The 23,966-nt window shown below is 39.2% G+C and overlaps 1 protein-coding gene and 1 long non-coding RNA gene across 5 annotated transcripts in view; one reads left to right on the forward strand and one right to left on the reverse strand.

Moving 5' to 3' along the window:
- Positions 1-644: 644 nt before the first annotated feature.
- SCML4 (Scm polycomb group protein like 4) overlaps positions 645-23,966 on the reverse strand; it is a 116,979-nt gene continuing 93,657 nt past the window's right edge. The window contains exons 3-9 of one of the 3 annotated variants that reach the window (XM_088460450.1): positions 23,668-23,787; positions 19,816-19,945; positions 16,321-16,521; positions 11,135-11,329; positions 7,163-7,435; positions 4,624-4,769; positions 645-1,525 (exon numbers count right to left, since the gene is read on the reverse strand). In XM_088460450.1, the coding sequence (XP_088316576.1) occupies positions 1,400-1,525; positions 4,624-4,769; positions 7,163-7,435; positions 11,135-11,329; positions 16,321-16,521; positions 19,816-19,945; positions 23,668-23,787 (1,191 nt within the window). In that variant the 3' untranslated portion in view covers positions 645-1,399. Of the gene's footprint in view, positions 1,526-4,623; positions 4,770-7,162; positions 7,436-11,134; positions 11,330-16,320; positions 16,522-19,815; positions 19,946-23,667; positions 23,788-23,966 lie in introns of those variants that run through there. The other 2 variants (XM_088460448.1, XM_088460447.1) reach the window with 2 other exon arrangements.
- On the forward strand, positions 5,714-17,660 carry LOC148537651 (uncharacterized). 2 transcript variants are annotated; one of them, XR_015873517.1, is made up of 4 exons: positions 5,714-6,012; positions 7,182-7,423; positions 16,344-16,480; positions 17,431-17,660. It is a non-coding gene; the product is annotated as an uncharacterized LOC148537651 (long non-coding RNA). The 2 variants fall into 2 exon arrangements; XR_015873515.1 differs by having other exon boundaries at positions 5,714-6,004.

The following is a 23,966-nucleotide window of genomic DNA, read 5'->3' on the forward strand; positions in this document are numbered from 1 at the left end:
CTCAATGAACTGGCCATGCCCTTTTCCAGTACAATTTTGTGGTCCCCTGTTTTCTCCGGTGAACCCTTCATACCTTATGGTGCATACACGCGGTCAGATTTTTCCTTCAGATCTGAATGATAACGATTTAAAAATCGTTCAGTCGTTCATATCTGATGGAAAATCTGACATATCTGACATGCCTGAACGATGCGCGTTCCCGTTTGTCAGATAACGATATCTGACATCTGATGTGTTTGCAGTCAGAGTTGGACGATTCCATTCATTTTAATGCAGTCAAAAATCGTTCAATCGTTCAAATCGTTCTAAACTTTGGTAAAATTGTTCAATCGTTCATCTGACAAATCTGACCATGTGTATGCTCCATTAGTTGGGCACTGAACAGAATTGTACTTAAAAAGACCAACAAAATAGTAACAAAACCAAATGTACTCATTAAAACACATGTACAATCAATCTATTTTTGGGTCTTATTAATAGATTACAATGTTGGACACTAGCATAAAATATTTTTTTCTTTATGTGGATTTATTGTATTATTTTGTCAATTACTATATAATTTGTAGCTGATAAACATTATATTGTAGTTTAGTAGGATGGTGTAGATATGCACTAATTTAAAATTGTAATATTCTACTTTGAGAGTAAATAAATATATGACCCATATATAACCAATAATACAATTCATAAAAATACCACTTTTTAGATGAAATGTGAAACAGAGTTTGTAGGTGACCACCTAACTAGTGTATACATGTTAGAAAACATAATTTTCACTGTATACAGCAAAACTACAAGAACTATATAGTTACCACTCTGCATCGAAAACACCTACCTACGGATGATAAACTATAACAGTTATGTACCGGTAGTTCAAAATGATTGGCGATAAAGTTATGTAACAGCTGCAGAACAACCACCCTTACAAGCATTGCACAGTGTAATCTTGTGATATATAAGAGCTATATAAAAACAAAGTATTTGAGTCAGAGACACTTTATAAGAGTGATATTTGCTATCCCTGTAATACCAACGTGATACTTTCAAGGTTTCCATGAGACCCAGTAGATATGGCAGTTATTGGTTTGATATTGGCTATCTAATTGTTGTATATACAATGCTAACTGTGATGTCACTGCATCTGCCATAGTATTTGGTAGTAATTACATGCTTGATTTTGGCAATGCTTTACAATAGCCATCTACAGTAATGTCAACCACGTTCAGAGCAATGACTTGCACACCTTTTCAGTAATAAAGATAGGCTGATATGAAAATTACACAACCATTTTTAAAACACAAGCCTATGACAAAATAAAAAGGTGTCAAAATGGCCTTTTCATAAGGCAACATGTTACCACTCTATCATGTGAAAGTACTGTGTTACTAACAATGAAACATCAGAACTTCCCTTGTTTCAGCTTATCGATATGGTAGCAAAGCTTCAGGGCAGGCCCCAGTTTTAGTCCCAAATACTTCATAACCATGTCACTCCTCAGAAGAAGCAATGCATTGCCATCAATCTCCTACAGAGAAGAGAAACAGAAGCTAGTTCAATATATTAAACTCTTGGTCAGTTATTTTATGTTTGTATTTGGTGATTCTGTTCTACACAAAATTGGACAGTTTCTTTACATTGATCCCATTTGCTGTTGCTCAACCATGACTTGCTGAATGAGTCTATCTCTTGTAGAGTTTTTCCAACATATGTGAAAGACAAGTGACCTATTCATCATCCTTAATGTGCCTGTCAAACATGCGACAACTCTAGTTTCTGCATGTTTTAAGTAATGGCCCAATTCATAATCTGTATTGAGCAAACTCTGAAAACTGAACTTTTTGGAGTTTGCCTGCGGGAATTAACACCATCTTCAGAGGGTACTGGGTCTCAGAGCCCTGCTTACTCCTATGAGAAGAAGGTCTGGGGTTGTTCAGAGGGATGCTATCAGATACCTCCACCACCTCCCCATTCGTGTCTTGCGGCCATACTCATGTGTGACCTCAGGTCAAGCAAGCGCAGTAGGCCGGCATGTCACCGGTAAGTAACACGCTACTGATGTAGCTGTGTTAGGGATCATGGGGACAGCTGCTTTTCAAAGCAGCTGTCCCTGCAGCGGAGCAATACTGAATTGCTCCATTAATTAAGTATCTATCGCGGTGAGTTGGATACTTAGGGGCCTATGCAGTGGTGATGGGAGAGACGTCATGACGTTTCTCTCATAGTGCCGAGCAGCAGGACAGAGGAGCGGATGGTGGCGGGCGCAGGAACGGGGATTCAGGTAAGTAATCTGTGTGTATCTTGTGTTACATTTGTAAGGGGCACTACTGGGGACACTACATAATGGGGCACTGCATAGGGGGGACCCACTACTGGGGGTACTACATAACGGGGCACTGAATAGGAAGGGCCACTACTGAGGGAACTGTATAAAGGGCACTACTGGGGGCACTGCATAGGGGGACCACTACTGGGGGCACTGTATAAGGGGCACTACTGGAGGCACTGCATAGGGGGACCATTACTGGGGGGCACTACATAGGCAGGCACTGCATAAGGGGCGCTACTGAGGGCACTGTATTAGAGGCACTACTGGGGTCACTGCATAGGGGAACCACTTCTGTGGGCACTGTATATGGTGTACTACTGGGGGCACTGTATAAGAGGCACTACTGGGGGCACTGCATAGGGGGGACTACTACTGGGGGCACTGTATAAGAGGCACTACTGTGGGCACTGCATAGGGGACCACTACTGGGGGCACTGTATATGGGGCACTACTGGGGGAACTGTATAAGAGAAACTGCATAGGGGGGCGGCGGCAGCTGGAGCTGGCATAGGTGCTGGGGGAGGGGAATTTTAATTTGGGGGGGCACCAACATTTATCTTGCCTCCGGGCACCTGGGATGAAGTTACGCCACTGGACCTATGCATTAATAACCGTTGCACTGTTTGATTATTAACAGTCTGCATCGATATGGATATTTACCTTTTTCTGTGTCCTTGCGAGTTACTTTCCCGGTTTAATTGAGGAGTCTTTCACATTTGTGAAAGTCTCCTCTGGGGGAATCTGACACTGCACATGTGTACAGTGTCAGAATCAGGAGCCGGCCATAGGATGCATCATGCAGGAGAGGGATCATAAGATCACTCTTCTGCGAGATTGCCTCCATAGGATTAAAGCAGTTTACGCCATCTAAGAAGACTAAACCTACGGAGCCAAAGCTTTTGAGAGTTTGGTGCATAGGGGTCAAACCGTAGTCCCCATTGATAATAATGGGGACTGTGGTCTGAAGGGCTAATTATCCTTCTACAGGAGATTTATGTGAAATTATGCAGAATGTAGTTTCTACATCATTATATGAAAAAAATGCTTGATAAATAGGCCTCTCAATGCTTCCAATGATGATTGGGCCTCTTAGGTAGATGAATTGATGTATTTCTACTGTAGTATTTTGTTAAAGGAATATTTCCAGACGTTGTTATTGTTAGTCCAAATCATAAGATTTCTGTTTACAAAACCAAATCCTGAAGGCAATTGCAATAGATTTGTGGCTTGGACATTCAGTTTGTATGCCTAGCTTAATATAGAACCTTACTCATCTATCTCATCACTGAATGTGAGTAATCAATAGAATGTAGAGAAAGTCAATGGTCACAGATAAGTAGTGAAATTTACAGAGTGCTGATTGTAGAAGATTTATCTCTCTGCTATTTTGAAATGTTCTTTTTAAAGAACAAAATATTATGAATAGGATTTCAGGGAAATATTTAAGGAACATTCCCTAAAAGAATTACTTCAATAATACATTATGATGTAGCAAAATGTGAACCTCAAATTTACTTTAACTGATTATATAAGATTCAGAATAATTAGAGAATCTGGAAGGGAAAATTAGTTATTCTGAAATCAAATATTTTTGTATTGCTGATATTGGGCCTGATTCAGACCCACTCGCGAGCGGCTGTCCGCTCGCAAGTGGGTCGATGTTATGGACTGAGCATGCGCACGACGGAGGGAGCTCCGTCGTGCGCATGCGCCAGACGCGACGAGCGAAGGAAAGTCCTTCGCTCGTTGTGTCCGATCAAAGGGGGCGTGCTGTCAATGTTGATTGACAGCACGCCCCCTTTGGTGGGCGTGCCAGGGGCATGCCTCCCTGACGGGGGCGTTCCCACGGGAACGCCTCCCGTCAAAAGCCGGCCCACTGACATCACTAGTGATGTCAGTGGGAGTGATTTTGGCTCTGATAGAGCCAAAATCACTCCGGAGCTTGCGGTTGAAAACCTCAACCGCAGGCTCCGGCTCGCAAATTCGATGGTCGCGATGGTCTCGACCATCGCGACCATCACAATGCACGCTCGTATAGCCTGTGGGTGGTGACCCACAGCTATACGAGCGTCCAGGAGGACGCTCCATGAAAATGGAGCCCGGCCCTCATTCAGAGCGTGCGCTCTGCTCAGAGCGTACGGCTCTGAATGAGGGCCATTGCTCATTAAAACAAGTGTACACCTAAGTTTAACATAAGAATAATTCAGTTAGTATTTTGTAAAGTAAGTGTTCTGTGATTGTTACTGAGAATATGATTGCTGGTATCACTATTGTATTGTGGTCAAAATGCCACTTACATGTTTTCTGAAAAGGTCAACATGGGGGCCCAACGATTGTGGATCTGCATCCTTCACAAACCAGACTACATCTTCCACACTCCAGTTAGAAGGATCCTTGCTAGTCGGTCTGACTGTCTCCTGGTTTTCAGGAGAAGGGCTTGAGGCTGTAATGAGGAAAATGCATTTACTTCATTTAAATTTGTGACATGACACCAAAGCAGAACTTGTCTCATTCTGTATAGAGTGTACTTTATGTATTACCTTCCGAGGCTTTTCATCACGTTTATACAACAGTTTTGTACTTTGATAGACTTTACAAGTCATACTTATGGTGTTGTCAACAGGTGAATTATATCACAGCTGGCCGCAGGAATCTGTGGTAGCCATGTGGACTTATGGAGTCAGTTAAAAATAAACAACAACACAAAAAGCAGGTTTCTTATGCTGGGTACACACATGAGCGATCGGCAATCATGCTGATGTCCAGGGACACTCTGAACATCGCATGATTGCCGGTACACACTACAGCGATGTAATGGAGTATGCAGCGATCACTCGTTTCGTCCTTCATAAATATGCACAGCGCCGCATGCGTTATTGTCCGGTTGGCCATGCAGCACAGCCGACTGGACGATATAGCAAACTCGGGAATACACACTGAGCGATATGCCCAATTTGTCATTCTGATTAACCAAATTCGAATGACATGGCTGCAGTGTGTACCCAGCTTTTAGTTGTCCCATTACTCCCTGTGCATGCTCAGAATAAATCTTTCACTTAGTGAATGTGACTGCACAAAATTAGTGTTTTGCTTTTGAATATTTAATATGAATTTTACGCATAATATATAAAACCAAATAACCTATATGATAACTGCATACACAATGCATGGATTAGTAATAGAAAAAGGACATTGACAAAACAGTTGTCTGTTTGAAACAGACAACAGAAATAAGGGCAGGCGTCATAGCACTGGAATGTTTGCAAGTTGCCTAACTGGAATGAATACTGGACATCACGTAAAAAACATTCAGTACTGGAGTAACTAAACTCCCCCTAAAGATAAGTCATGCTTGAAGTATGTATTTCAAAATGAAATGATCCTTGTGGGTTTTTCCCACTCCTTGTGTGTCTGTCTCTAATTCTGCATGTGCACCTTTGCCTCCCCATCTGTGGCTTTTTACCCCCACTCCTTGTATATTATGTGTCTCAGCAAAGTGGGTGCCCCTTTCTTTGTGTCTGTCTCTTTACCCCTGTGTCCCTCACACTTGTCCTCTTGCCCTGCCACCTTCTCAAGGAATGGATGGAGTCCTTGTGACTGCAGATCAGAAGCAACATGGACAAACAAAGGCACAGATTTATTACAGCATGACAAGACCAATTATTACTGGCAAAGAAGGTGAGAGGGTATGTTGTTTATGATTATGATATCATACAATGGACTTAGGACTTGATTCAGAGCCGCTCGCAAGCGCTGTGCGCTCGCAAGCGGCACACACTACTCTGTGCGATCGCAGCCCGCTCGCTCGCCCAGCAAAGACAGCCCAGTGAAATGAGTGACAGGAGAGGCCGTTTGTGGGTGGTAACAGGGGCAGGACACTGATAATGGGGGAGTGGAGGTGCGAACGCAGGCGTGCCTGGGGGTTTCCATGCCATTTTTAAGGCATGCATAATTAACAGGCAGCATCACAGTACGTGTCACATGCCTGGTTTTTACACTGAAGTCCTCGCAGTGCTTGCGGTAGGGTAAGGCAACCACAAGTGCTGCGATCGCATCCGATGGTGCTCAATGTACCAATGTTTTAAAACACTTCCTGGAGATGACGTGCGTTAGTGGGCGTCTCTACATAAGCTAGTGGGTGTCTGCATACACAGAGTGATCGCTCACACTGCCAAAGTGGGTGTGCTTATGCCTTGGCGAATGAGCGCTTCCCATGGCGTCACTTTGACAAATTTGCATACGCTGGATGTGAGCGATCGCATCTAGCGAGCGGCTCTAAATCAGGTCCTTAGTTACAAGGTATAATTCTATCCCCCCTTTGGTAGTTTGCACACTACCTCAATGGCTCCTACAATTGCATTCCCCTGGTGTACCCTTCATCTCCCAGTCTGACACTGCCTATACTGTAAGTAAATGTTCCCATGCATTGACAGCAGTTAAAGGTTCTGACAAGTAAAAATGTATCTGACTTATTGTATGTAATTGTCTGTGTAATTAGTCTGTTCAAATATATGCTTAAAGCACTTCACATAAATGGTCTATTTCAAAAGAAGTGTGGTATGTATTAAAAACTGGCCCCATGATTGAAACCGTACCTTTAGATTTAAAGTGTTGGGGTCTTATTTATTAACATGGCACAATGAGCAATGATATGCTGTAATCTATAACAGTGATTCAGATATTAACTTTGTGAATAGTTTGTGAAATGAAAATTGTTCTCTGATTGCATCACTACATGTAGCAACAAGCTATTAAGTGTAGTAACATCTTATCTCAGGCACCTTTTTATAGCTATTAAAAAATCTTACTAGTTCAGCAAAATATAAATTTTGTTACCACTTCTGTTTCCCTCAAGGTAACTTCCGCTTCGAGTGGGACTTGTTGTTTGTCGCCTTAGGCCTGCTGCTGATTGGCCTACTGACGACATCTGGCTGGAGCGATGGTTGCATGAAGAAGAGGAATTTCCTCCGCCACCCAGGCGCCCTTCTCCAGAGTTCTGTCTCATGGGGTATAGGGAACCCATATAGTTGAAGGCAGAATCAGAGGGATCAACACTGTATCGCTTTGTATTCACAGGATCTACCAAGTAATCTTCTGGTATGACAGTTTCTGCTGAGAAAAAGGCAACTACTTAGTCAAATAGATATTAATGCTAAGAAGTGCAGTAACCCATTTCAGCAAAGGGCTGGATGTTAGAACATGTATCAATTAGTTTCTTTTTTTTAATGAGCTTCTTGTTAGCTCAACCTTAGAGCTTACTTGTATCTCTGATGGTGATGTCTTTCCACCTGCTCCTATTTACATACACAGTTCTCTGTCCTCCTTCCCTTATTATGATCTCTGTAGCCTCAGCTGGCTTTTACTTTGCCTGGTATCTGCCGTCAACTTCTGCATCTTTTTTCACCTGAGCTCCAGTGTGAGTGCTGTGAGAGCCCCTTACTGAGCTCTTCACTGACCTCCCATAGGTGTGACCCCATCCCATCCTCTGTGTGGCATACTTATTGTAAAGGTACTACATCAGCCACATTGGATGAGAAGACTGAAGCCAGTCCATCAGGGCAGTGCTCTGTACATGTATTTATGTGAAAAGGGCCCTGAGCGTGCTATAACTTAATGCTCACATAGTTAAAACAATAAAAAGAAGATGGATTGATGATCTTTGCTAAAGGCTTGTATCCGGGGCAGACTGTTTTTTATTAGTTTATTTTATTACGAACACATAGGCATAGTGAGCTGTTTTTTCTTCATTTGTGAATGTTTTGGCCCATTTGCTACAGTGTACAAAATGCTGCTCCTTTTCATGAGAGGAGGCGGACAGACATGGGTACAGTAGGTCATACTGTACAATACTGAATGAAGGCTAGTTAAAAGATTTATGTGCTGTAAATTTACTTTTCTCCATCTCCTATACATCAGTAATATACTATTTTGCAGAATTAAGATACAAATATAATTTGCTAAAAATAACATATTATTTACCTACTTGCAGACTGAGCATTATATATCCAAACTAAAGCATGTTTTGTTACATTTACAACTTGACTGTATTTGCCTGGCTGAATTGCAATTGGTAGGCTGTTAACATATCCCTACAGGACAAAAATGACAATCGATATATACTGTATATTTGAACACTGACACAATTTTAGTTATTTTTATCTGTTTACCAAAACATATTCAAGTTAAAGTTATATAATGGATATGCCACAATTTTCATAATTATAGTTCTGTACGCCACCACAATGGATTTGAAATTAAACAGTGAAGATGGAATTGAAGTGCAGATTTTCAGCTTAAATTCAAGGGGTTGAACAAACATCTTATATATACAATTTGCTTAGTCCCTTTGTCTGGAACGCTCTTTGAATTGGAATATCTCAAAGACTAATTAAGATATTAATGTGATTCTTTTGTGACGGATTTCAATCAGCAATAAATTACAGAATGTGGAATAATACTATAAAGTTGCTGAAAAAAAATAAAATTACAAAAACCATAATAAATGCTTTGGTATAGCTAACCTTAAAATGTCAAGAAAACTACCAGAACGCACAGCTGGCACAGTGACACAGAGAAGCAAGATAGGGGTGACCGCCGTTGGCTGATGTTCTCACGCACTACTGATGGTCTGTGCTCTCACATGGACCCAGCGCCCTAACAATACGCGGACACTGTTTACATTCTGCCCAGTTCGGCTCCTGATTGGCCACCTGGCTGCGTGACGTAGCTATTACATAATGAGGGAGGGGGCACGGGCGGCACAACATGTGAGGCTGCTACCATAGGGGGTGCTCTTCCCTCACTTTCTCCAACACGTCGATTCCAGGCTCGCAACTCCCAGCCAATTAGCACCGGATTTGCACCTCGAAAGCAACGCCTCTTTTCTCTGCTTTCCACAAGAGTCACCGGCAGCCGCTGATTGGCGGGAGCCTGGGAGACGGTGAGACAGAGTAACAGTGCATTATTATTTGCCACTATAGGGGCTCAGCTTGCAATATCCCCTGGAAATAGTCCATTTTGCTTCAGAGTCCATGGCCAAATATATAATCGCACTTACAAATTGGCGAAATGTTACAATGAAAAAATCCACAAAAAACATAAAAGGGCGTGGCTTAGCCGGATATGTTTCACACACACATTTTATTACCCGATTCTGTCGTATTAACATATGATCTAGCCATTACCTAGCGAAGCATTTTGCGTACGTCTGTTATGGGTTCAAATTGGCAAAAAGTTCACCACGGGCATACTAGTATTGTATAAAATGTTTAGGAATTACAACCATTTTACACACTGTTTTCTGATGCTCAAATGTAATTGGACAAATCATCATAATCATAAACAAAATGTAAATTTTGTAATACTTTGTGTAGAATCCTTTGCAGGCAATTATTGTATAAAGCCTGGGACCCATGGACAAAACCAAATACTGGGTTTCCTCCTCTGTTATGTTTTGCCAGGCCTTTACTACAGCTGTCTTCAGTTATTGTTTGTTCATGGGTCTTTCAGTCTTTAGTTTTGTCTTTAGCAAGTGAAATGCATGCTCGATCGGGTTGAGAACCAGTTGATTGACTCCGCCATTGCAGAATATTCTACTTCTTTGCCTTTAAAAATGTCTGCTTTTGCAGTACATTTTGGGTCATTGCCCATCTATACTGTAAAGCACCATCCAATTAATTGTGCTGAATTTGTCTGGATCTGAGCAGACAGTTTTTCCCTATACACTTCAGAATTCATCCAGCTGTTTATGTCACATCAATAAACACTAGTGACCCAGTGTTGCCCATGCCATCACACTGGCTCCACCGTATATTACAGATGATGTGGTATGCTTCAGATCATGAGCCGTTCTAAGCCTTCTTCATACATTTTTTCTTTCCATCATTCTGGTACATGTTAATGTTAGTTTCATCTATCCAAAGAATGTGTTCCAGGACTGGGCTGACTTTTTTAGTTTTTTTTTGTAAAGTCTAATCTGACATTTCTATTGTTGAGGCTTATGAATTGCTTGCACCTTGTTGTGAACCCTCTGTATTTGACCTCTTGAAGTCTTCCCTTTATATTAGACTTGGATAATGATATGCCTATCTCCCGGAAAGTGTTCTTCACTTGGCTGGATGTTGTGAAGGGGTTTTTCCTTTGCATGGAAAGGATCCTGCGATGATCCACCACTGTTGTCTTCCATGGACGGTCAGGCCTTTTTGTATTGCTGAGCTCAATAGTGCATTGTTTATTACTCAGACTGTACCAAACTGGTTATTTGGCTGCTCCAAAGGTTCCTTCTATCTCTATGATGGAATTGTTTTGTTTTTGCAGCCAAACGATGTCCTGTTTCACTTGCATTGAAAGCTCCTTTGACTGACTGCATGTTATGGGTTCACAGCAAAAGCTTCCAACTGCAAATGCCACACTTGATATCAACTCCAGACTATTTGCCTGCTCAACTGATAAAGAAATAATGACGGAATAGCCCACTCCTGTCCATGGAACAGCTTTTGTGTTTATTGTCCAATTAATTTTCTCCTTGAATTAGAGGGGACAACATATTAAACAGCTGTAATTAGGATGTGAATACCCTCAAATATTAAATCTGATAGGCTACACTTTAAAACCATGTTTATTATATAACTTGAATATGTTTGGTAAACAGCTATAAATAACTAAAATTGTGTCAGTGTCTAATATATATGGACATATCTATCTATCTATCTATCTATCTATCTATCTATCTATCTATCTATCTATCTAGCTATCTGTCTATGAAGTGCAGCATTAGAAATCAAGTCTAGTACTGAAAGTAACTCTTACCTGACTCCATCCTTCCAGTATCATATTCCTTGGGGTTATCTAAATTGGTGCTATACTGTACAAAGGGCTGATTGCTGAATAGATTGTCACAGATGAGGCTGCGACAAAGCTTCTTCAGAAAACGCAGGACATATCCTATGCTGTTCACCACAGGTAGGCTGAGGAGATGCTGTTTGCCTTCAAATGAAGCAGAAACTGAAAAACAGCAAAAGCACCAATTTATTATTGCACACACTTATCTGCATTTACTTTACAGGTCCGAGCAAGCCCAGCTACAGTATGTGCAATTTTTAGGATTTCCATAGCATGCTGACATTTGCAGGACCCCTGGCAGATATGGCCTGCTGGCACCTGTAGTGCTTCTGTAAAGGAAATTTATATATAAAAAAAGAAAAGACATACACACAACGACTTGCAAAACATCTTTATTGAAAAAAAAAGTCTAGACCCCCTAGTTTAGCCATTTATTATTTACAAATCCTATGTGATTGGTCCTCTTTTGTTCGTGTAGGCATCCAATGGAACTTGTCAAATCTAAAAAAAACACTGCAACATCTCCCTATGTGAGCCTGACGTGAATGAGAGGTCACTTGCAGACACTCTCACAGGAATGAATGGGTCTGCTCTGATTGGTCCAATTCATGCCTATGAGAGTGTCCTCTCTAAACTCACTCCCCTTTAAAGACTTCCTGGGCCTAAAAAGTTTTTAAAGTGTATATTGTAAAATACACTACTGTAAAGTAGTCACTTACACTTAGGGCCAAATGTAATAGGGTGAGAGTTTAGAAAATGTGAGCGTTTAGCAATAAAAATCTCACACTAATACATTGATCAAGTTGTAGTTTCAAACACCTGGATGAGAGTTTAAATCTTGAGAGTTTTTTGAGTCTGAAAAACATACGAGTTTGTATGTTCTGTGACTTTATTACATTGACTGAGTTTAAAAATGTGACAGTTTTCTCTCACATTTTCTAAACTCTCACCCTATTACATTTGGCCCTTAGGGGTAAATTTACTAAGATGGGAGTTCTATTTAAAAGTGATGTTGCCCATAGTAACCAATCAGATTCCAGGTATTATCTTCTAGAAGGTGCTAGATAAATGAGAAGTAGAATCTGATTGGTTGCTATGGGCAACATCACTTCTTAATAAAACTCCCATCGTAGTAAATTTACCCCTTAGTTGTTAGCAATTCCAATCATCTTTTTCATAGTGAGGCGATTTGTCGGCTGGAGTATTTTTTGTCTTAAGACAATAATTGATGGTGTCATAAATTTTGGCACATGACGATACATTAGCTGCAGATCTGCAATCCACTATAGTATTCATAGGGTTGTCTGTATGCTTTAGAATGTGCACTAGGGCTTTTCTTGCTCTAATTAATTCTCTTTGTTGGAAAGACAGCTTACTAATTATCTCAGCAGCTACAAAATCATGAATGGCTGAACAATTTCACAAAGCTTATTTTACTTGTGTAGCTTTTTTCCATCAGAATGCTCTATCTGTTCCCAGTCATCCCTTTTTATCATTTCCTTTCATATCAGGACATATTTATTTATTTTTAGTCTTCTCTTGCAATAATCTTTAAAATAACCACACACTCACAGGGTAAAGCTGGGCATCCACTATACAATTATCTGTCAGATATCTGTCCAATCTGGCTGGTTGGAATGAAAACCTGGTAATCTATGGGAGCAAATGACATTTGCTCACAAACACTGTAAAATAGCCAAAAATGGTTGTTCAGACAAATTGGTTAAAACACACAAATTTAATCAATTTGAACTATTTGTTTTGTCCTTTTTTCCGTGTTTAAAACCATATGATCGACTGTCATTTGCTCCCATACATTACCAGGTTTTCATTCCAACCAGCCAGATTGGACAGATATCTGACAGATAATTGTATAGTGGATGCCCATTTTAAGTGCAACAGTTTTATTCCCTAATCCAGCATGATCAGGCGATACGTCACTTTACATATGAACTAATTATGCCAACAAATTAATCAATCAATTAATCCTATTAAGTTATTTTTCTGAGTCTATTTTTTATTGATGTATTGTTCCAGCATTCACATTGGACCAATATGAAAGTGGCATAAAGGTGTGCAAACTCATAGTTGCCAATTGTCCACCGTTTCCATGGGCAGTCCCAAGTTTAAATGACTTGCACCTGGTCATTTTGGCACCATGAAAACATCCCTATGTTCCAATATTGAAACTGCACAAAGCAATTCTTCTTCTCTGCACATTCTCACCATCTACTGTTATTCTATAGAGCAGTGGTTCTCAAACTTGGTCCTCAGGACCCCACACAGGTCACTTTTTCCAGGTCACCCAGCAGGTGCACAGGTGTATTCATTACTCATTGACACATTTTAAAAGATCCACAGGAGGAGCTAATTATTTCACTTGGGTTTCTGTGAAGTAATCTGGAGGACCGAGTTTGAGAACCTGTGCTCTAGAAGCTAATATTTATGAGTATTTTACATGAAAAAGTTACACCATTATCACATTGAGTAAACATGTCATGATGGTGATTACAGAGCTCCAAGTCTCCCTGGATGGACAGCAAAATCAATGACACGTGTATGAAAAATAGTTTGTCACCTTTAGAATTTTTCAGCATTTTACTCTGGCCTGCTAACAACAGTGCCACTTGTGTGCTAGCGGTGAGATCAATAAAACCTGTGCCTATATTACTTTTCCAGCAGTTCACTTCTGTCATACAGTATTAAACTTAGAGCATGGTGGAAACTTATGCTTACTTCCAAGTAATACAACAGCCAACAAAACATTTGTCATATTTTGGAGATTATTATTTTCCATGTAAATACCTTAAGTGGAATTAAAGAATAACTTCACTCAAAGCTAAAAATGTAGATGTGGGTGTAGTATGATGAGCTAACACAATAGTGGATACACCGTTCCCTGGATCTGCAAGGTTCCAGATGGTTTTAATAAACCCACAAGTGGTGTAAATATAATGGGTGCAGGGTGTGCGGTGCACACAAACCAAGGACCAAGTCTTGAACCAATGTTAGGGCTAATTTGATTATTCACTCTCCTTTTACACAGCTGGTATAGAAGTTATTTTAGGTAATTTACTATTAATGCCCTGCTAATGGTGGGCCCGTGATAATAATGGACCCTGAGCAAACACCACTATTTTTGTGCTCCTCAGATGCGGTCCTTTGCCTCCATAGGTTTTTTTTTTAATTCCCATATGGATTATACTTTTTAACTTTCTATTATTTTAGATGAAAAAAGATGATTTTAGGTAAGTATTTTGCAGGGTGTTTTCATTTATTTAAAAATTATGGGGAACATAATATTTTGTTAATGTCTCCTAGATATTAATACTGCATATATTATACAAGGGGCCACTCAAATGTATTTTATCCTTTAGGGGCATCTATATTATTATATTTATTATAGGAGTACCTATGTTTTTAATATTATTGATGGGGACAGGACATTATCGTTTAGTGTAAATGATACTGGGGGCACTTAATTATTTAATTTTTGAGAGGGTAACATATATAGTGCACACTCTTATGGCACTGGCATAACAGGGAACATTAGATATGTACCAATAAAAGGAAATTTTTTGGTGCTACAGACTAGTAAATTAACATATTTCCTTCAATGCACTGGATCAAGGTAATATGTTTTTTATAAGTTAAGCTTTGGTGGAGATACTGTCCAAATACAGTATACGTGGTGGTGGGAGGCGGATTCAATTCTGGACGATGTTCGTCTGAGTATATAACTGTTATATTATGGTAAGGAATCTATACTCAGTTTCCTGTCCACCTGTATGTGGTGCAAGAAAGAATGAGCAAAGATACATTGCATAGTGCCTTCACAACCGTTCTAGAGACACTCTCTGGCACACCGCTGAGAATTGATTTGTCACCTCAGGATTCAAAATTGATGTCAAGCAAATTATAAGTTGGACAAGTTGGATGTGTATACATTCCTTCCAATGAAAATCTCTATAGCATGCAAAATGCAGAGTAAATGATATGACCACATCCATATATTACAGATATGCAAAGTGACTGCTATGATAGAGAAGATTGTATTACAGTTGACTTTAAATACCCTGAAAATCATGGACACTTATCAGTGATTCCGGACTGAGCACATTCAAAACATCAATTAAACAAGACAACCGCAATGTAACAAAATTTACTGCTGTTGCAAAACCAGCTAATGAAGCCATTACACAGAAATGACCACATTCAATTCATCTTTAGCACCCTGTCTGAATTCTGTACACTTTGTAAGAAGCTGGCAAACAACAAGTGACTCTATAACTATACAGTAAATTAAAACATACATCTCATTGGATAGATAGAGAGAAGGGCTAAACTCCACATCTAAAGCACTAATAAGCCCCAGGTGTTCCTAAGTGGGAGTGATAAGCTTGGAGTCCGAATACATACTGGGAATCTAAAATCTTAGTGCACACTAGTTGATGCCAAAAGGGATGCTTTTATTAATCACATATAAAAGTCCAATGCGTGTGTCTTAATTAGGCAGTGCTGGTGCCGAATGCTTACATATAGATTAATAAAAGTCTGTCATTTTGCATCAGCCAGTGTTTACTAATGGAGCATACACACGGTCAGATCTGTCAGATGAACGATTTTTACCAAAGATTTGAACGATTGAACGATTTTTGACTGCATTAAAATGAATGGAAATCGTCCAAGTCTGACTTCAAACACATCAGATGTCAGATATCGTTATCTGACCATTGGGAACACGCATCATTCAAATCGTTCATCTGACAGATCTGACAGATATGTCAGATTTTCCTTCAGATATGAACGACTGAACTGTGCGTATGCACCATAAGATTTTGTGTTCTACTTCCAACAGAATGTTTAAGTGGATGCGAAACATAGATGATCAAATACAATAAAACTATACTCTTATACTGTATAGCAGTAAACATTATTCTCCACAGCTTTGCTTACTGAAAGAAATGTAATCAATCATTTGCTGAATGCTATTCAACACTCCATGCCATTTTCAACTCACCAATTTAGCTTGAGTAAATGAAGAGTGCAAAACAGTTGGCAAAGTAAGTAAACATAAGGTTCCTAAAAACAAGAAACTGTAGGCTAAAAAGTGAAATGAAAGAAAATAAATGATGAAGACATGTCCTAGTTACCTGACACCATTTCTCCTCCATAGCCCTGCTTTACAAGAGAGAACACACTTTTCTGCTGATGGGCACAGTCAATGCAGGCTTGAACTGCTTGCTGCAGTACCATGGAAGGACGCTCGGGCCCAAAGTGATCAGGGAGTTGCTGGACCTTTTTTCTGTCAAGGTAAGGCCCTGTGTTAGCTTGTTTGTTCACATAAATGCAAACTGCAATTTAAAGAATAAAAACTGTATGTTAGAACTGACCAGTCAAAGCAGTTGACAACCTGATTATGTAGATGACAACCTTAATTTTTTTTATTTTGCTATTGAATCATGGAAACATTATTTGCCTATTGTACTATATGTAGTTACTTTACTTAATATGAATACATAATTCCGATTTCTTTTCTATGGTGCCCTGGAATTGCCAAACTAATATATTCCAAGACATATAGTAGGACACTTCAGCTTTCTTACAGACTCTAGTCATTATACTGTGTTAGAAATTCCAGTTTGCTGCAGTCTGCACAAGGTATTTTTGTCAACTATATGAAATATCTTACCTAGGAGAGTAAATTTGTTTTTTAGGTGCATTTGGCTAGGGTTAGAGGGTTTAATCATAATTCAAATCTTGGGACACAAGCAGGAGATGAAGTGGGCACAGTTTTAACAGCCCGTAGCCTATCAGAGTACTACAATGCTAACAGCAGCACAGAGTGTTTCAGTTCAGCTAGCTCCTGGATGTCCTTGTGTAGGCAAGGTTAAAGTTATAGGGATAGCGCTAACATGCAGCTAATCTGAGTATCTATACTTTTAGAAGAGCATTGAGTAATGACGGGTGCTTCAGTCAAAATGCTACTCAGGGGTGAAACTAGTTTTTTTTGTCACCCCTGCAAATGCTCAGCTCGGTGCCCCTGACAGTAGATAGTAGTCCCCCTTGGCTTGCTTCAATAATGACATCAACATAGTAAGACTGAAATGTTTGTAGGGCAAACCCATTACATTAAGGTGTCTAGGCTCCACTGTCTCAAGGCTCAGTGTTAACAGAACAAAAGCATTACAAAAATGTTTTTTTCCCACCTTCGCTATAAATTCAAAATAAATATGTCTTATAAAGTTTTTCTCTAATTACAGTACTGTATATTAAGATTGGATGTGCACGGAACAGGAATAATACACACAATGGTGCTTACTTTGACATCTGTCAACAACTGTGGACACTTTTCTATATATTATTTAATAGACAATATTGTTCAAACCAAAAGTTACACTTTATTGTAATTGGAAAAATGTTTCCCTAATGTCTACACAGGCATACTGTATATGGAACACTACTGAGATAATTGCAGCATAAGTCATTATGAATCCCATTAGACATAGCACAATGCAATTTTAATTAAACTTCAACCAATCATATGGAACTATTTTTTTCTCTATGGGGCATATTTATCACGATCCACATTTTAAATGTGATTGTGATTGTGATGTGATAATATCGATTAATAGCACATTGCGATATTCTAAATTTGGCATTAGTTTAGAAGGACTGCCTCTGAAAACAAATTACAATTAGAGCTTAGTAAACCAGTCTGATCGGAATTCCCATTAGTTGTATGGGAATTGTGATCAGCATTTGGAAGTGATGTGAAGTTTAGGGCATGGAGGAGATTTTCTTTAAATCTCCTACAAATACAAAATCCTTTTGATACATTTAAGTGAAACTAAAATAATGTGAAAAGAGGGTGAAATTACCAGTTTTCACATTATTTCAGTAAAGAACAATTATTGATAAATATGCCCCTTTGAATCATGGTTCTCAATTATTCTTGTATTATTATTTTTTTCTAGTCAATGAATTTTATTTTCAAAATAGTTATACACTGTTTTATACACATAGGGCTACATCCAATTAGATAGGGTACGAGTTGCCATTGAAACAGTATAGAAACGCCGGCAAAGGCACTGCAATTCGCCCCCCTTGTAGTCCGATCTCACACAGGGTAAAATCTGCGTGTGTGGCAGTAGTGGAAGTGCAGCATAGAGCCACACTTACTCGTACCACGAGTAATTCGCTCCTAATTGGATTGAGCCCATATTTTTTAAACAATGAATAAACCTTCTCTGGATATACTTTTAATGATTAAATCATATTGTAGACTGGTGTGTAAATTCTCTCCTCAACCCCTTTACTCTCTCTACATGATCCTATCTTTCCTCTTCCTTTTCTTTCACATCTACTTTAGTTTTTACTCTCTCTCTCTATGGGGGGAATCAATTCAGCCCACTGTGCCTGGAATTTAGGTTGGCGATTTAGGGGGTAATAGTCATCTCCGCACAATTCTGCAATTACAAACTCCCGAACAAATTTCACAGCAAAATCTAATTTTTTTCCCTTGCACCCCTAAGAGCATGGGAAAAGGTGGGGAAATCTTTTCAAAATGTTAAGAACCTCTGGTACTTCTCTGACAATGAATAATCAGGCATTTGGAGACATTTAAATAGCACACTATGGCCAATACTGACCTGACACTTTTGAGGTGCATTTCTCTAAAATGCTCAAAAATGGGTAAATGTGAGACAGGTATGTAGGGGTGTTACATTTATGGTAAAGTGCTTTTGAACTTGCAGGTGTAAGTTGAAAGGTTTTTTCCAACATTTTATAAACTTGTCTTAAAAACTGAAAAAGGACATTAATACAATTTTCTGTACCCCAAAATTCCGGACAGACTTTAATTTGCTGAAAAACACTTGCTGCCTATCACTTTTCTACCAATACTAAAAAAATTAACCATTTGACTTTCAAGAACATCCAATACTTTGTTTAAGGCCAATAACCACCTTCTAATACTGTTCTGCTATGTTATTTGCCACTTTTGGGGGGTTCAGGGTGATTTCCTCACTTTTTAATCCACTTCTCCCTGGTCACACATTGTAGAAATAATGTGCGATATTGCCTCAATTCCCGGGAATGGCCATTTACAATTGTGAGAGGTGTGGGAGCACGCGTCATGAAAATTAGTTGTTCCTTGGTCACGGCTGCACTCAGAAGTTCCGCCAGCCCTTATGTCACTGGTTATCTTATTATTGGTCCTACAGATGTCCTATATGACCAATACTGTAGTGTGAGTGATGTGGCCAAAGAGCCGGCCCAAATAGACCACTAGGGAGGCTGGAGGCGGCCATAAATATTCAAAAATGGTCCAGGCTGTGGGCACACCAGCCCTGCAAACAGTGACAGGTGACAGCAATAGATTGTATCACTACCTCCTCTGTCACTCCCGCCTACGTCACTAAAGGTGGAGCACTATATGCAGATAAGCTGACTGCTCCCAAGGTTAACAGTGATTTTTACCTGGCTCTGGCTCACGGCAGGTGCACCCCCCCATCCGCCGCTTATTTCCACGTGCCCCATCTGCCCCCCTATCTGCGCCCATGTGCACTGCTATTAGAAGTTTATGGGATTAAATGCACCTTAATGTTACTGTGCTCTCTGAGTGTTTAATAGACATGATCTTATACCTGTAAGTGCCTGTGGCACTGCGGAGTTGGGCACAGTAGCTGCATCCTGAGGAATAGAGCTGATGTCTGGTTCTGGGGTGCTGCGAGGAGGCGAAATTGCTAACGGGGTCATTACAACACGGGATTTCAGCTGCAAAAGACATAGAAAGTGTTGAAAGGGGAAAATGGGTTACTGTTAATAACATATTTTCAAATGCAATAAATCAGATGGTTATTTTTAATGTTTCACAAAACACAAATAATTGTATGTAAAGTTTAGACTGATGCATTTTGATGGGGTATAGTGGATTTCATTTTCCGATTTATATTCTGCCTGAGTCATCTCATTTTAAGGTCGGGAGTAGTACAGAAAGATGGGCCAAATCAGAAATTAGAGATGCCCTAAATTCAGGATTTTGTTTTAAATTTGTCCAAATTAAATTTTTTTAAGCAAATTTGGTTTTATCATAAACAGTAGGATTCAACACATTATTATAATATGAGGTATTGCTTCCAGGGGCTAAATTTATAAACATCAAATCAAGATTTAGGTTTTATTTAATATTTAGCAGAATCTTATTTAAAAATACTTAAAGGTATATATACTAAAGTTCAGGTTTTTAGAAGTGGAGATGTTGCCCATAGCAACCAATCAGATTCTAGCTATTATCTTCTAGAACGTGCTAGTTAAATATTAAGTTAAATCTGATTGGTTGCTATGGGCAACATCTCCACTTCTAAAAACCTGCACTTTAGTAAATATACCCCTTAGTATTCATCAAATTCTTAACATATAGATTTGGTACATCGACCCCTAAAATATGAAATACATAATGAAGGACAGTATTAAGACCACAAGTTTATTGTAGGTTGTATATTTAGGGCCACCTCAGGATTTATTGCTCTGAGCTAAATCTCATATGCTTACACTAAGTTGGAATTATATTTGATAGTCTGTTCCTGACAGTACACTCTCTTAGCGTGAGTCTGCCTGTGGTACAGGAAGAGGAAGCAATTTTATTGTCCATAACAAACCATTTTGTGGTCCAAAACAATATTCATTAGATTTCAGCCTAATTACTAACGGTTAGTGACATTGGTATGGTGAAAATAAATAGCCAGCATGCTCATATTTGTTGAAGCTCACAAAATAACTTTTTCCACTAGCTGTGCGCAATAAGTACACTTTATCATCAGCAAATAAACAGGTGTATTTACATTAATATGTAGTTATATGTATAGTGGCTATTCAAAAATGTTGATGCCCTCCTTCCTGTTTCACACTTTTTCTTGCCTTCTTGTATTTATGAATTTAGGCTGGAATTACAAAATACTCTGTAACTGTAATTTGTTTTCCCAATGAATTGCAAATAAGAATAAACAATACTTTATTACACAAGCATATCCCCAAACATTAGTCTTGTTGGAACAAAGAAGGTATGTTTTGTCATGTTGGAGAAACGTCACATCCCTCGGGACGTGGTCATAGAGCTGTAACTAGACTCTTTGGTGCCCTGTGCCAGAGAGAGCATTGGCGCCCCCCCCATTTTTTAAATAGGGACATAAGAACCTGCAAAAGGGCCATAACCTCATGGGGAAGGGCCAGGGAATAGATAGGGGAGGCCAGGAGATGCTGGGGATAAAGGAAGAGGAAGTTACATTTGAGAATGATAATAAACAGGAAAATTGACAGGCCCAAACTGCGCCCCCTGCCCTGCGGTGCCCTGTGTCATGGCACTGATCGCACCACCCTAGTTACGACACTGCGTTTGCACACCATGTTGAGGCCTTGCCTGAAGCCGCAGAAGCACTAGGGTCCTCTCAGCCTACTTGCTATTCATTGAAACAACCCTGGAAATACTGCATGGGCTAGAGGAAGATGTGTGTGGCATCCACTTCGGCAATAATTTGTACATAGCACTTGACAGTCCTTTGCAATTGGAACAACGTCCTGACTGTGCATTAATGTTTCTTCAAATCGTGTGTGTACTGTCAGAGGTACAGTATGCATAAGTACTCACCCCAATGGTCTTATTTCAGTTACCCTCCCATAAAGCACGGATCAATGAAGTGCTTGGGCATCTCTGACACTCTGTCAGAGTTTCTATAATCCCCTTGGTGGCTTCCATACATAATGCAAATTATGTGTATACTTGTGTAATTAATTACTGTCTGCTTTTATTTGTAAATAATTAAAAATGAGCTCTGTTTATTTTATTTGACATGCAGAGTATTTTGAGATCAGCGGTTACAATTCCTGAATAAATCCATTCTATTTGCATGATAAATTAAAAAAAATGCCAAAGGAGTTAAATATTTTTTATAGCCACAATAAATTATTTCTAAATACAACATTAAAGTGATCAAACAAGGCACAATAATTCAGGCAGTAAATAATGATACATTATTTTCCCTTAAAAATAAATAGCGACTCTTTGAAGTGATGGTTGTATTCATTTTCATAACTTGCTTTTACTGCTCATAGGTAAATATTGTATTTACATTATACGTGTTTTTATTATGTTAACTAGAAAATATTAGTTTCGTTCATTTCTCATAGCAGAACCTAAGTTAACACCACTTCACTAGCTCCCTTTCAATAGAAATACATAATCTTTTGAATGTTAATCAATGAAAGCAAATGGCAACCATCCAAAAATGGTTGGTTTTACATACTTAAGTGCATGAGAGTTTCTGTATTACACAGTTTATGACATTATGGAGGTAATTTACAAAGTGCACTTGATACGCATTTAAAAACCTTAGTTTGCCACCAGTGTGTATTGATAGTTGACCTAGCACACTTCAAAGTGCATGGCTCTGCATTACTTTTGGGAGATGCCATCTAAAATCAGGAGTGCGCTAAGCTACGCCAAAAGGCGAATCATCATTTCTGGAGCACACTGTAAAAAATGTAAATGTTGCATGAGGATCTAACTTCCTACCACTTTAGTGACATCCCATATGAATACATTAAGGTTCTTATTGTTGTTCCTAAAATACTGCTCTGTTAAGCTGCATTTATAGATCACCAGACTAAGGAGGCAGTGGACTTATATGATATATTGTGCGTGTGTGCACACAGGCATGTGAGTGTGAGCGTGCAGGTATGTGTTTGTGAGACTTTTAAATAGATTGCTGAAGTGAGTATGGAAATGCGTATCTCTGCAGAAGAGCCGAAGGTAAGTCTTTTTGTGGGGTGGAAAAGGCCCTGTGGACCTCCACTCAATGACAAATGATTGTACTTCACCCCTTTACGTCGTCTGAAAATTTGAATATCACAATGCACAAGAAAATCTTAATTGTTTCCTAATTTGCACGTAACACTCCTCACACAGTTCTTCTGCTGGGGCGAACTTCTGCTCTTCTGCTAACCCACACTACGTGGCAGCACTTTTGGTGCTTACCCAATAAATAAAATCACACAGTGGGTTCAAAGCTGGTTTGAACTGCTCAGCTGCCATATTGCACTTGGTAAAAAACCTCCTTTGTGTTCAAGCCAGTTTTATGGTTAAAAGGTCTGAGTAGAATCTAAGTTTACTTGTAAAGCATCTTTAGCCAGGATGAATAAGACTAATGAAAGCATTATATTTTAATGGCTCCAATGATTTTTTTGAAAAGAAGTTGGGACACGTATAGTTTGTTATGACATTTTAAGATGAATTAACTTTATGAATCAAATGGTTTATACCAGAATGTTACAATTTGGTTAAACTGTACCTAATTAAGAAACAAAACATCTTAACCGACCAATTTTGCTAATTGTGAAAGGAAAAAGCATGTTCTTGCTTCAGCAAAATCTGTTGAAAAAATATGCATGTAAAGACAAAAGGTTGGTGGTGTATCCTGAATAAAAGAAAATCAAATACTCACACTCCGAAGATGCAATGCTTGAAGATTTATTGTGAGGGCATGCAGAGAGTAACAACGTTTCGGGTTGGCTATGGACCCTTCATCGGGTAGGGTGAACAGTGGTACAGGAGCCCTTATATACTAAAACATAAGTGAGAACAATGCTATCAGTTCCCAATTCGGATACACCACCCTTTTCGTCTTTACAAACAATACATAGTAATGAACAACAGTACTGTTAATACATATTGTGTATCCTTTTCATTAGCCAAGTAATGCACATAGAAGTAAAATATATCTCACTGTTTAAAGAATGCAAC

Source organism: Taudactylus pleione, unplaced genomic scaffold, assembly GCF_031769625.1.
Source record: "Taudactylus pleione unplaced genomic scaffold, aTauple2 ptg000046l, whole genome shotgun sequence".
NCBI classification, from domain to species: Eukaryota; Metazoa; Chordata; class Amphibia; order Anura; family Myobatrachidae; genus Taudactylus; species Taudactylus pleione.